The 14,598-nt window shown below is 37.8% G+C and overlaps 1 protein-coding gene across 1 annotated transcript in view; it reads right to left on the bottom strand.

The window, feature by feature from the left end:
• Nucleotides 1-14,598, bottom strand: part of DTWD2 (DTW domain containing 2) — a 67,863-nt gene that overhangs the window by 11,982 nt on the left and 41,283 nt on the right. The window contains exon 6 of the mRNA XM_057373099.1: nucleotides 11,266-11,455. Coding sequence (XP_057229082.1) covers nucleotides 11,266-11,455 — 190 coding nt within the window. The remainder of the gene's footprint in view (nucleotides 1-11,265; nucleotides 11,456-14,598) is intronic.

The following is a 14,598-nucleotide window of genomic DNA, read 5'->3' as shown; positions in this document are numbered from 1 at the left end:
AAAAAAAAAAAAAAAAAAAAAAAAAAAGAGGGGAAAGCATAAAAATAGAAGGGGACTGTAAAAGAATTAATTTACTACTTGGCACTATTTATTATTTGGCCCTCATAAAATCACTTGCCTAAGTCTCATAACTGGAGATTAAAGACAGTATTGTTCTCTGCACCTTCTGAGCTCACTGAATAGGAGACTTTATAAAAATTTATTCAGAGACCAAACATCAGAAAAAGAGTCAATTAAGATACAGCCAGATGACAACAATGACTCTTGCAATTTCGGTTTTCCTTCTGTCTGGTGTTTTCTGTGTGAAGATGAATGAATGCTTTTATATTTCTACTTTTACATTAATTGTAATCCTCTCTCAAGGTGTTCGGACAGTTGGCTATACAACATAAACTGAATTACACTTGTGTCTGTGAGCATTGACTACATTAGAAAGAAGTTTTAAATTTCTCTAGAAGGAATTTATCTAAATGGCAGGTTACATTTCAGAATAGCTGCTTGCCCCAGCAATGAAATTCTTCTCATTTTTGGACATGCTTTCAGAAACAAAGCACTGCTCATACTTTAATCCTCTGGCCTTGAAAATGGAAAACTCCCAAATGAAGTTTTATTATCTGGACATACCAGAGGACCCCATATTTTGTTACAAAGCACTATAATAATATAATACAATTATTCATGCACCTCAAACCATTGCAGTTTCTCAACCAACACATTCATTACTTTATCCATTATAAACAGGAAAATGAAAAAAATTAAATTCAGTTAATTTGCTCATCTATGCACAGTGCCAATTTTGCATTGATAGCTCTGGTATTGTTACAAGTTGAATTGCTAACAGGAGACCCTACAGCCAACTACAATTCAGTGTCCTACTTCTTTTGACACTTTTATCACATCTGCCATACAATTTGCTTTAAACTAAATGGCATTTTATGACTTCCTGTCTAGCATTTAATCCTTCAGGGGAAGCCCATGGGACTCTACACCTAGTAATTCCAGTAGCACCACTAGAATTTAAAAACAGGTGCACCTCTAGAGGAATGGGGTTTTCTAAAATTGTTTTTCTTTTCTTTTAAACAAGAGTGGCAAGAGTGTTTTGAGCAGGCTTCTTCGTACCTCACTTTCTACACTCCATGAGCAGTTCCTTCCTTAGTGCTCAATGAGGTCCCGAGAATAGTCTGCACATTCTTTCACTGACTCCTACAGTAGAGGGGAAAGAATGTTCTCCCAAAGAGTCCATGTGATGACAGCATTTCAAGCAAACTGCTTGATAAGACTTACTCTCAGGCATCCCATACCATCTGTGAACCCAAGCTCACCCAGCAGAGGCAACAGAGAAACCACAAACACAATTCAAAAACTAGCACAAATAAATGCTAGTCACTTTGCACAGCATGAAATTTTGACATGAGCAACAAGGTAAATTGGCAAAGAATTCTTAAAGCAGATGTTGATGTGACTGACTTTGGCAAAAGATCAAAACTCTGGAATCTCAGAGAGCAGTTTGTGTTGACAACTGCTCAGGCATATTACAAGATGGTCAGTGAACAACTGAAAAGAAACAGAAATGCCTAAATGTTTCATAAATATTTAATCACACCATCTTCCAAACAGTAACAGATTTGGGCCATACTTCTCAGAAGCTGAGAACAGGAAAGGCTCCCCGTGTCTGACAATTGCTGAAGTTCTTTCCCATTGACTGGAATTCTAGACAGTATATAGCCGGACATTTCAAATTTATAAGGCCTTTTCAGAAGGCAGCACATCAACTACGAAGTGGCAGCAATGCTTTTAATTAACCAGTTTATGAGGTCAAAGACCACAGTTTCTTGTCATCGATAACACCTTTTGTACACTTTTCCTTTGTACTGAAGACAATGAATAATTTTGAGGGGCTTTTTGGAGTGCTATAGTATTTAAATTTACCAGTAAGTGTTCTTAACAACCTGATTATATTGTTTGCAAATAGAAGCATGTTTTGCAGACTCCTCTACCATATTATGCACAGAGTGAGAATGTCACAAAAAGGTCAGACAGAAGGGAGTAAATAAACTCAGCAGGAATGACCCTTTGACAAATGCAGTGCTGAGTAAGAACATTGGTGTGGTACCTTGAAACTTTGCAGTTTATTGCCACAAACAAGTTAATAAATCACCCTCAAGGTCTCGCCTCTAAACCATTATGTGCGTCTTTAATAGGTGGCAAACATACAACCTATTTTAACGGCTTTATGATGATGCATTTTACCACAGGATTCCTAAGATTTCATATAAGTATGAGCAAACAGCTTTAAAAATATTTAAGAAAGAAAGCATATAGTAGTATTTACCTCACCTACTAGCAGATCACATTTTCTTTTTCCTTACAAGGCCATCAGAACTTCTGTGTATAACACAGAACACCTAAATTCAATTGAAAAATGGGGGAAACTGAATTTAAGACAATGTTTAACTACTCTGAAATAAATTTGGCTAGGATACCTAAGCTGAAAGCCCATCACACATAGAAAGACATAAAAACCTCCAGGCTTTTTAATTTATTTAATTAAACTACATAGAGTAGTTTAAGTGGAACAGACTTTTTAAGGATCATTAAGTCCACCCCCACTCCACTTGGCCTTGTTGAACCTCATGAGGTTCCCACAAATCCACTTCTTGAGCTTGTCCAGGTCCCTCTGGATGACATCCCACTCTTCAGGAGGGTCATCCCACCACTCAGATAGTGTCACCTGCAAATTTGCTGAGGGTGCACTTGATCCCCTTGTCTCTGTCATTACTGAAGATATTAAACAACACTGCTCCCAATACGGACCACTGACAGCACCGCTTGCCACTGATCCCCATCAGAACAGTGAGCCATAGACCACAACCCCCTGGACATGACTGTCCACTCACTTCCTCATCCATAAGTCTCCCTATCCAATCCATCACTCACCAATTTAGAGAAAAAGTTRTTGTGGGGTACCCTATTAAAACGTCTACAGGAATCCAGATAGATGACATATGGAGCCCTTTCCTTGTCCACTGATGTAGTTTCCTTCATTGTAGAAAGGGTTGGAACTAGATGATTTTTAAGGTCCCTTCCAATCCAAACCATCCTATGGTTCTAAAGTGTGCAAGATACATTGCATATATTACAGAAGACCTTGAACTAATTACCAAGGCAGCAAAAACCAGGTAAGTTGAGCTGCAATGAACTCAGRTACAAATAAATGCTGGAGCAGCTCTACTTCTTACTGGAATTTCTATCAGCTGAAACAGGAGTGGTACTTATGTTTGTTCTTTGCTACAGTTTTTCTGTCTCTCTTTCTTCTTCTAATTTCCTCTTCTTGAAGTTTTGAATAATTCATAATTGCAAGGGCTTGGAGCCTGCTAGGTTGAACGGGGTATAAATTTTTTGTAGTGTTTTATGTAGATTCTATGTTGCTCTAAACTTTTGCCAGAGTTCTCTGGTTTTCTGAATTTGCCTTTACAGTTTCTTTCTGGTTTTTGCCCTCTAGAGGATATCTTGTCAGAATTTTTCCCATGGGTCTAATTTTGAGTACATGAAAAACCCTAAATCCTCTTAAGAGGCTCATCGAGCCAGTTTTTTGAGGCTTTATAGGTATTGCTTTACATGTCATGGAAGTAAGTCTACAAAGACTGTATGTTGAGAGTCTTTATACACAATTGAATATACATTGAATATACATTGAATATTTGATTATTACTACTAAACAGAATGTCAACAAATTGGAATCCCACTTCCAATTAACAATTAAAAGGATGTCTCCACTGGACCAACAAATAATTTTTTTCAATTTGTATTGCTACAAGAAGTGTTCAAGATGTATTTGGTACCAAGATTTCAAAGCAGAAAAAAATCTCATCATCAGTGGTATTGCCTAGGTGCATGACAATTYAACAATTCCAGATCTGGTTCAGGATTTGAAATATTGTCTCCTATGTATGTAAAGTCCAAAATATACACAGATAATGTAGTTAGATGCCCAAGTTCTTTTCTAATTGTTTGTGAATTTTTGTGCATTTGGTTTTTAATAGGAGGCCTCTGGGCCTGAAAGGGATACTATGCATGTACTCAAGCAAGCAGATGTGCATCTAGCTCTTGGGCACTTAATTGATATTTTCATCGAACTTATTATAATCCCAAAATCTCACTGCTGACAAGTAAAGTGTCCAGTTAAGAGTTTTTCAAAGAAGGTAAAAGAAAAAAAAAAGTTTTTTTTAATTATGCTTTCATTAACATTTATCTATGGTGAATTTATTATGCTAACATCCTATTCCGATGTTAATGTCCAGTTACTGAACTTCACATTCCTTATACAACTCTCCACAGAGTTGTCACTACCACCTTAAATAACTTAATGTCATGATGGCATTTTGTTACTTAACCAGTATACCTTCAGCATTACTTTAGCATGCGCTGAACAACAGGGATTCGCTGCAGCCTTCACTAACAACTTCTCTAAAAACTGTAAAATAAAATTAGCATCACTATAAAAACAGACCAGTTATGGATTCCTTGTTTAGAATTTTTTTTATCCATGACAATATTTCTTCTTATGGCATAAAGTTTTATTACATGTATTTGGTGAGCGACTTGTCAAAAGTGACCTCTGCTCACTGCTTCAGACTGCTTCTAAAGAAGCCATGAAGCAGGTGGGTGAACAGCTCCAGTAAACTTGTGAGATATGTCACCTATTTTCAACAGTGGCACTGACATAGCCCAGTACTGCATATATATCCTAGGATCTCCTAATCCTATTCTTTATGAGATTTTCCTCTAAGTTATTTGGTACAGGCATACCACCATCTTTTTAGACATGTGAAAGCATAAGCAGAAACATGGCCAATAGTATGCAGCACTCCAGCAAAAATCAGGGATTGTGATAATCTTAGCTGTGATGTTCAGACTTCCCAAGTCTTCACTGTTGACTGTGTGGGAAGGCAACTAGACACAACTGTCCTCAGAAAACAGAAAATTCTAGAGCTGAATGTAAATTTTGTGGCCAAAAGATGATTCTGGATACTTTATTTCAAGAACTTCCTTGGCATCAAGTGTCCTGGAAGTTTAGAGCATTGGAGGAATGACTTCTCCTCCTTGGAAAAGGATGCATGACCTTATATACACATCATGCAGGCTAACACACAGGAGATGAGACCTTTCCTGATGCAGATAAGTGAACAGATCAACAGAATTATAATTATAATTTTAAATTACATGGCCCTCACTAAAAATGCTCATATAGAGAACCTGTTTTGCATCAGTTAAAATAGTTCCTGACTATTGAAGGTTTTTGCTTCAAAGGTTACTGAAAAGAGATGCTCTTGATATTGAAAATAAATGCTAGCCTCCAAATCTCTAAATGTTCACTAAAATGACTGTATAGACAGCGTTTGTCAAAACCTCTGAATACAATCAAGGTCTGTATACATACATTCTTGCAATTTCTGGGTGGTTCTGCCATATGCTCTCAATAAGGTATTTGGAACTCTAAATTCTCTTGCAGGAGAGGAAACATACAAATTATTTTCAACTGTTAAAACAATAGTTACAGTATACAGATGTACTGATGATTCCCTGATCTCAAAGCCACCTCATATTTTTTTAAAGTTCAAGAAAGACTGCAGACAGATCTGTTACAAGTCTTGAAAAGCGACACCTTGGGCTCCAAGAAAGCTGGTTAGAAAACAAATTCCACCTCAGGAATAGAAGGGTGAGAACTAAGAGAGAGGAAGAGCAAGAGAGATCACGAGCATAATCTTAAATTGGATACCAAAATATCAACTTGCTTGAGCACCAGGGCTTGATAGTACATGCATACATTCACAAATGCTCATGACTAGTCAAGCAGATTTTAAACATACAGTGCAAGCTGAATTGAACACTAAACCACAAAGGTTAAAAATCTGCTGTAAAAAAMCAGATTTCAGCTGATGATACCAATTTTCATGTAACAAAGAAAGTATAAGGAAAACAAAACAGATGTGTCAGAAATTGTGCAGGCATGATGGGAAAAGAAAATGAGGCATTGAATATATGAATACGAATAACAGCAATGCTGTTATGAATGCATAAATAGAATTTGTTGGCACAATGAGGCTGACATTATTATGCCCAATAAGTAGCAGAAGAGTGCATCAACAAAGAATTAGAGTCACAGTGAATACAAAGTTTCCCCCAATCCCAAACTGAGCCCACTCACGCACAAGCAGGGACGCCATCCAGACTAACAGTGAATTAAGATGGAAACAAGAAGTCAAACTAGCTGTGCAAATGGTAACATTAAAACTGGAACACTGTAACTTTGTGAAAATAATCCATAACCTTCTGAGATATTTACAAAGTATTGTCACTACAAAATGTCAAATTACAGATTACTAGATACACAAATTATGTATAACATAGGAAGAAAAAGCAAAACAATATCAGTGAACTACACTTTATGCCCCATTACTATCTAAAATTAATTTTTTCTTGACTGTAAGCTAGACTGATGTAAGCTTAAAATAAGAGAGACATACAGTTTACATACACCATTCTACATTCATTTAAAACTACCTACTGATACCTAAATACCAGAATATGAATTCTGCTCCCTCCTCCAAAGTTCTCAAAATCAAATGTGATGCCACTGCATTAGTGAGAGCTGCTCCAGAACCTGGGCAAGGGACAGACAGGGTGTCAGCACAGCATGGTGCAGCTCCCAGTGCCACTGCTGTTCAGTCTCACCTTGCACACTGATATGCATCGCTCTTGCCAAATTATTGCTTTCTGAGGAGGGAGCACATGGGGCAGCAGCAAACAGGATCTAAGAGGTGCAAAAGCTCCGCTGAGCCCCAAATCAGAGCCAGTGAGCCTTAAAGGGCACTTAGTTCTCCCCGGGGCTGACAGCAGGGCACACAATGGCAAGGGGGGGACTCCATTGTCCCCCACCCCAGGGGTGAGCCAGACAAGATGGCAGGCGAGCCAGGACAGATGCATGCCTTCAGGATTCACAGACACGGCCTCACACAGAAAGCAGCACAATACTCCTTGGACCAGAATGGATCTAGGGGTTCCAGGGTGGGGGCAAACACATGCAACAAAAAAGGACTTCAAAGCCTTCACCTAAAGGTGACCAATCTCCCCTCCAGTGGGCACAGGGCTCAGTGCAAAGCCCTTCAAAGCCTCAGAATAATCACATACTTCCTCAGGTCCTGCCACATTCAGCCCTGGAACCCAGCTTTGCCTCAGTGTCCCAGCAAGATAGCCCCAAACCACCTCAAGAGTGGGGACGGAGAGAGTTAAGGCCAGGCAGGGACCCTCCTGTCCTGACCTGGCTGCAATTTGGTCAACCACAAGATCAGGAAGGCAGTAAAAATCATAAGAAACCACACTATCCAGAAAGTGCCTGTAAACTTTCTCTCTATCGTCCACTTCCCATCCCTCCCGAAAAAGGACCAACAAAGTCAAGTGTTTTGTAGCACTTTCCAATATTTCTAAGGGATGCATACTTATTTTCTACAATTATCCAGCATAAGCTTGATACCTCAAGATTTTCACTGGGTCTTTAAAAAAGGAAAACAATATCAGGTGATAGAAGTTATTCATTCAGGTTTTGGACTGCAGATTCCTGGATTTACAACAGTGGTGCAGAAATACTTATCCATAAATGCAAATTATTTAAGTATTACTGACTTCTGATAAAACAGTAAGTACTTGGGATAGATGGTCTATTTTTTTATATATATGGTTGTCAGTAGGTTAACTTACTCAATTCTTATTTGGCACTGAAGGAGGAGAAGGCCAAAAGTGGAGGATTAGCCTCCTCTTCTCCCTATGCTGTACTTACCTCCTCATAAACAGAAGCAGCTTCACCCAYAGTGGTCTGTAATTGCTTCATACAATATGCCACTACATGAACTGTGCCAACCAGCTAGTTCTTCTGTCAAATTAATTGCATCAACTCCTCCAAGGTAACTGAATACCTTCTCTGAACCACCWTTGAAATAGCTGCTTTTGTAAGAAAGCCCGCAGTATGCACTCTAATACCGAAGACCTCTTCTCAGTTGTGGCTATGCAAAACATCATGGAATACATGCTTTTCCAGAGGGTGACAGTTCATGAAGCACAATATGTAAATAGCATAATCATATTAAAGATTATTAAAATCCTGTGTTGAGAGGCTGAAGAGCTGAAGATCTTTAGGCTGGAGAATAGGCAGTTCAGGGAAGACTTTATCACTCTCTACAACTGCCTGGAGAGACAATGTAGCCAGGTGAGGGTTGTTCTCTCCTCCCAAGCAATTAACAGGACAAGAGGACATAGTCTTCAGTTGCCCCAGGGGAGGTTTAGGCTGGACATTAGGAAGAATTTCTTCACAGGAGGGGTGATTGGGCCCATTAGAATGGGCTGTCCAGGGAGGTGGTGAAGTCACTGTCACTGAAGGCATTTAAAGAAATTCTGGTTGTGGTACTTGATGTCAGTGCCACCAAGTTAACAGGGTGCTGCTCTGTCGTAGGTTGGACTTGATGACCTCAAAGGTCTTTTTCAACCTACCTGATTCTGTGATTCTGTGATCAGAATCTTATAAGCCCAGTGTCTTATAAGATTCTGTCATAAAGTTTGTCCAAACTCATGCTTTGAAATTTATGAAAAAAATCCAGACAATAAGATTGATTCTGGATCAAGACAAAAATTTACAACCTTCTGATAAAGTTAAATATGTTAGATTCATAAATATGTTTCCTCTGGGGCCTTCTGGAACAGGGCAATTTAAATTTCTTTTAAAATTTAGTTCAAAGAAAAATGCTCTGCTGACTGAGCTGTTAATTAAAAGAGCTTTTAATTGAAGATCTCGAGATTTTAATACAAATTTAAAACAACAGCAAAATGTATTAAAATATCCTACAGTATCTTGAAAATCATTCAACATAGCAGTTTGTATTACCCAAAATCAGCAAAGCTGTTACAATTAAATATTCATTTCAACGCGTTCCAATCTATTGTGTCTTTGTAGTAAATCTTGCAATTAAGAATTGCAAACCTTTTCATTACTAAAATAGCTCTTTTCTGCCTCTAGAATTTTGACTAAAAGCTCAAATCACCATTTAGGTGATTTATATTACAGATATATATACAGATTTATATTACAGATAATGTCCACAGAAATTTCATCCTCTTCTCCTTTAACTTCCCTTCTATTTAGCTGTTGTCATATACATCTCATCCTCTCTGGGGCCAAAGCCTGCCTTCTCAAATTTCAAATATAGTGATATTCTACTCACTTCCGTCTCATAAAACTGCATTATCAACCCAAAGTTTCAAGACATGATCAGCAAAACCTCCACTCAAATAGATAATCAGTTATAGGGTATTTAAATATGAAATGTGGCACAGAAAACAAAAAGTAATGTAGAAACAGTAAAAAGCCAGAAAAACACTACAGTGTTGGCTGTGGTGTCTAGCTCAGTGAGAAAGATGAAACAGAACACTGTCACAGGGTGAACAAAATTTACTCCCTAGCAGCGCCGGCATTTACTCGCAGATAGTTTTATCATAACCTTCTCTCACTCTTCAAAACAAGAGCTGCATTGCAATTCCAATTAAAAAAAAAAGAAGGGTAGGGATGGCAGAATAAACCTTTTGTCAAAAAAGAAGACCAGAAAAAAAGTACCAAGTGTTGATTAATAACTGCAGCTGATAAAGACTGAAATCGATGCAATAGAGAATTCAAGTACACACAAAGAAGCAAATCTCCTAAGAAGGGTTTTTATATTCCTCCTATCTGCTGACGTTTTTCCCTAGAGCTTAAAGTATGACTCTTTGCATCACTGTTTCACAAATCAATGCCTCTGAACTTGCTCAGAAAGGAAGTCTGTGACTCACCCCAGTGACAAACCATATCCAATAGACTTTTCAGAAGTCTTAAGCCCTGCAGAGAGCTGCCGACTGCAGGGAGTGAAGATACACAGTACACTCTTAACAACTTCCACCTGGAAAACCTGCTCTCCCGGCTGTCACGTTGTCACACGTTTTTATCCAAGTTCACAAACAGAAGATTATAGATTAACACTCTACACCTACATTTGCTYCTACAGCTTTGAAATTTTGTACAAAACATCTTAAAATAATATCAGAAAACAGTTACAAGCAAATTAGGTGTCTATAAAATCATATATAGATGTGATTTATGTCTAGTCTTTCTGGTGTAATAACCTCCTATGGTAGAAACATATTTGTTTGCAAACATTAAATATTTTTTCATTTCCTGTAGCACACAGATACATTTTAATGTCTTGGTGAAATCTAATGTAAAGTGAAGTAAATCTAAAGTATAGTAACAAACTGGATCTTATTGAATGTACATATATATATGAATTATTAGATATTTAATAATTGTGTTAAATAAGGTTTCATGCATCATGGTTCAATACTACTGCTCCATTTTCCAAGAGTTTCTTGGTGTGGTATCTTAGTGTATTTTCATTTTATTATTTTTACATGTTCATTCACTTCAAAGTCTTTATCAATTCCAATGTGCCTTTGGCAGGATTTAGTAATTTTAAAAGCATAATTTTAATCCAATGTTCATCAATGATGATCCAATGATGAAGAAAATTATTTTTTCCATTAGAAGAACTGTTGGTATTAATACTTTTTCTAAAATACATTTTCAGTAATGTTCCTAGATAAAAATGGCAGCTTGGTCAAAAAAATTACACCCAGACAAATAATTGTAGTCTTATGGAAATACTTAAGAAATAAGACACAAAATTATTGTTCATACAAACGGTCAGCCGTACTGGCCATACATTTGCCAAGTCAGAGTTTTTAATATGGTGGAGACSACACATGTGAGAAGAGTGTGACACTTTTATGACAGGCTACAAAATTCAATTTTCAGGTTTCCTACTTCTGCAATGTGAAATACTTATGCAGGGAAAAAGAAATGCTTGTCTTAATTAATATCTATGTATTCCAACATCTTAAATAAGACATCAAAATTTTCTATAGAAATCAGTTTTAAATTTTTCAAAACGATTAGCTTTGAAGTTACATACACTAACTCAAAAACAAGCAAAAACAAATTTCAAGTAAGAAAGTGGAAACCCTCAATTTTTACAATCATCTTCCTTACAATCTTACAGATTGCTTTCTACAATTGCTCAAATTGTCTTTCTCTTGTTAGCTGATTAGAAAGCCACTCCCTTGTGGCTGAACAGAAGCAAGCATCTGTTAGACAAACTTTAAATTTTTATTTTACATATTATAACTCACCTGCTTGGGAAGGCGGAAAAGAGAATTTTTGTAAAATATATCTTTAGCCTGACTCCATGTTCCATCGATGATGATCATAACAGATGGGCTAGAAGGCATCACTGCAACTTCTTCCAAATTGGTTGCTTCAGCTCCAGGATACAAAATTAGAGTATTGGGATTTCTGCACACAGTTGCTAATTCAGGATACCTTCAATGCACAGAAACACAAAATTAAAATGATTATTGAAAGTTTTCACAACATACTTTCAGATACTAGCTCCCACTCATCTTCGCCAAATTTTACTTAAAATGTCCCTTTCTCAGCTATCACTTTGTCCTTCTAACAACTCAGAAATTGTTGGTTCTCTCTAGCCTCTTAGTGGGGACAGTCAAAAAACACCCACAAAAGTAATCAATGAAAGCATSATAAAGCAATATATCAAATATTTTCTGATGCTTATCAGTAACATCTATTGAAACCAAAGATGTTTTGAATTGTTCACCAAAATTTTATTTATGTATTCTAGCAAAATTTGTTCCAACTCTTGGCATAAAATTACTGTAATCATCCCATTTTTAACCTTGTATTTGCAGACAACATTGCCAATGCACAGTCTGCACTTACAGGACATTTTTGAAAATGTTATTGTCTCAATAGATTTTTTTATTTTTAATTACTACTTCCACTAACTGCTACAGTTATAGTTCCCATACTTTTGCATTCTGTTCTTCCTGCTGGCTTCTACCTTTGGCAATGACACCACAGGAATAAATACTGCCTATTAAATGTACATGCAGTTAGTGTATATGGAAACTCCTGAAGTTTTTGCAGGACACTACGGTATGTTAATCTATAAAAATCTGTGAAAGAGATTTAAATAATAAGTAATTTAAGTAATACTCCAAGTGTCAAAAAAACCAAGCTCAAACCAGTCCGGCACTGAGCACTCCAGGAACGAGGCAGCCACAGCTTCTGTAGGCAACCTGTTTCATTGCCTAACCCCCATCAAGGTAAAGAGGCAAGTCCCTCTCCAGCTTTCCTGAAACAACCTTCAGGTACTGAAAGGCTTCCAAATGGTCTTCCTTGGAGCCTTCTCCAAGCTGAACAATTCCTGCTCTCTCAGCCTTTCCCATAAGAGATATGCTCTAGTCCTCTGATCATCATGGCCTTCCTCTGGACTCATTCCAACAGGTTCAAAATCCATGTCTTTTCTGTGCTAAGGGCTCCAGAGCTGAACGCGGTACTCCAGGTGGGATCTCACCAGAGTGGAGCAGTCAAGTAGACTGGCAGGGGAGAACCCAAGAAAAGGCTAGCCTTGTACCTAAGACTGTGTAACTTGTCTGGAACTCGTTTCAGTATTATCATCACATGGTCTTCGGAATCGCCTCAATCAGAAAACATGAAGAGTTATAAAGCAAGGGTTGACTGAAGCATGTGAAATAGAATAAGAAATTAATTCTAGATAGTACCTCAGAGGTTATAAGGAGTAACTGATTTGGTAGGACGAGAAGAGCAATATGCAATTGAAACATCATGTGAAGTAGAAAGAGAAGCCAGTATATCTTGCATGTATCAGAATGGGATTAACAACAGCTAGCACAAAGTGGACTCTTCATGCTACCCATCAAGATCCACTAGTACAAAATCATGAACATAGACACAGGCACACTGTAAATATTCAAGTTCATGCTGAGGAATTCCTATTGTCACTGTCACCTGGAGCTTTAGAGTTCCAGTGATGCCTGATGATTTTTGCTTTTCCTTTCTACACTTTCTGTACCCTCTATGCATCTGCCTGTGCCCCTTAGCCCACATGCTTGTAATTCCTGGAGCTGATATTGCAGCTTAGTTTAGGCGTTCTGCTGGGCAGAGAGACCAAACATCCTGAGGAAGGAGTCAGCRTGCCCTGTGCTATCTTAAACCCGAGGCTCCAGCCTTCGGTGAAGCCTTCTGTCCAGAACATCTTGTGTAAACTGGGCTCTTGCCTCATCTGGTGGGGGATTCATTAGAATAGGGGGAATTACTGCATTTGTTAAGTTTCTTATTGGGGAATCCTAGATAGATATGCTAATTCCTGAAACCTATAAAACTTGTATCCGTGCTGTACACGGGTGTGCATTCTGCCATCAAGTTGTGCACCTGGGACCCCAAATACCGAGGTAAAACCCTTTTTATCCCCTTAACCATGTCTGTGTCATTATTAAAAACTGGTCGTTCAAGGCAACACCAGGAATTGGGAACCTGCACCACTTCTCCAAAAATCAAGCAAGAATGTGTATTTGTAGGAGGAAGCAGTGGCAGTGGTGGGGAGGGCTAGGGAAGAAAAAATGGTTCATAATGGATTTTTGAGTTCATATATAAAAGATGTACTTAAACCAGCACTCCATTATCACTTTCTGAGGAAATATGTAAAAACACAATTTCAAGAATGCTAAATTCAGGCAGGATTGCAGTGCCAAAGACATTGAGATCCTGAGATGAAGACTCATATGGGACCACATAGAATGAATGTGAAATTAAAGTGGAATGGAATTCAGTGTACCAATAAACCCGGTAATAATATTCCGCCATCTGATCACCCTCACTGCCAGCCCACTCCCTCCAGGAAACAGTCCAGACTGATTCAACACTACGATTTTCATTGCTGTCAATATCACTTACTACAAAAAACAAACACAAACAAACAAGCAAAACCAAAACACCAACGCATAATGATATGCTTTTCCAAAATGAACAAGAAAATAATTATAAATGGAAACAGGAAATCTGTAAGATAAGCCTGTGGGAAATGGAACTACATGRAAACTTCTCCATCCACTATTTTTTTAAACCATACTTACACTATAGTAATTTGCTATCACTTTAGTTTGACCAAGAATCTTGCTACACAAACTCAAAAGAAAGGGGCCATATCATTACAGGTTATCTAGTTTCTAGCTTAAATCTAGAAAACTGGTCATTATTTTCACATGTTTGCCTTGAGAACCCAAATCTTCAAAGARCAGTACTATCCTAATGTGGGGATAGAAGAGATTTTAAATCATTAACACTCTTAGAGGATTAAAAAAAAACAAACCATGAATTCTTAAAGTTAAACCTAACCAATACCGATTATGAAGCACTTAAGGCTCATGTTATGAACATCACAACTGACATTTTAGTCTTCAAAACACAATTCAGATGCAAACAATGGTTTTCAATGCATACTCATCCAAGGATCATAGAATCATCGCAGAATCACAGAATGGCTTGGTTTGAAAAGGACCTTAAGCATCCTATCTTTCCAATCTACCTGCCATGAGCAGTGACACCTCCACTAGGCCAGGCTGCTCAGAGCCCCATCCAACCTG

The sequence above is a fragment of the Malurus melanocephalus genome, unplaced genomic scaffold, assembly GCF_030028575.1.
Source record: "Malurus melanocephalus ecotype Western Australia unplaced genomic scaffold, MMel_1.1 scaffold_7, whole genome shotgun sequence".
In the NCBI taxonomy this organism is placed as follows: domain Eukaryota; kingdom Metazoa; phylum Chordata; class Aves; order Passeriformes; family Maluridae; genus Malurus; species Malurus melanocephalus.
The sequence above is the reverse complement of the archived record's forward strand: the minus strand, read 5'-3'. Positions and strand labels throughout refer to the sequence as shown.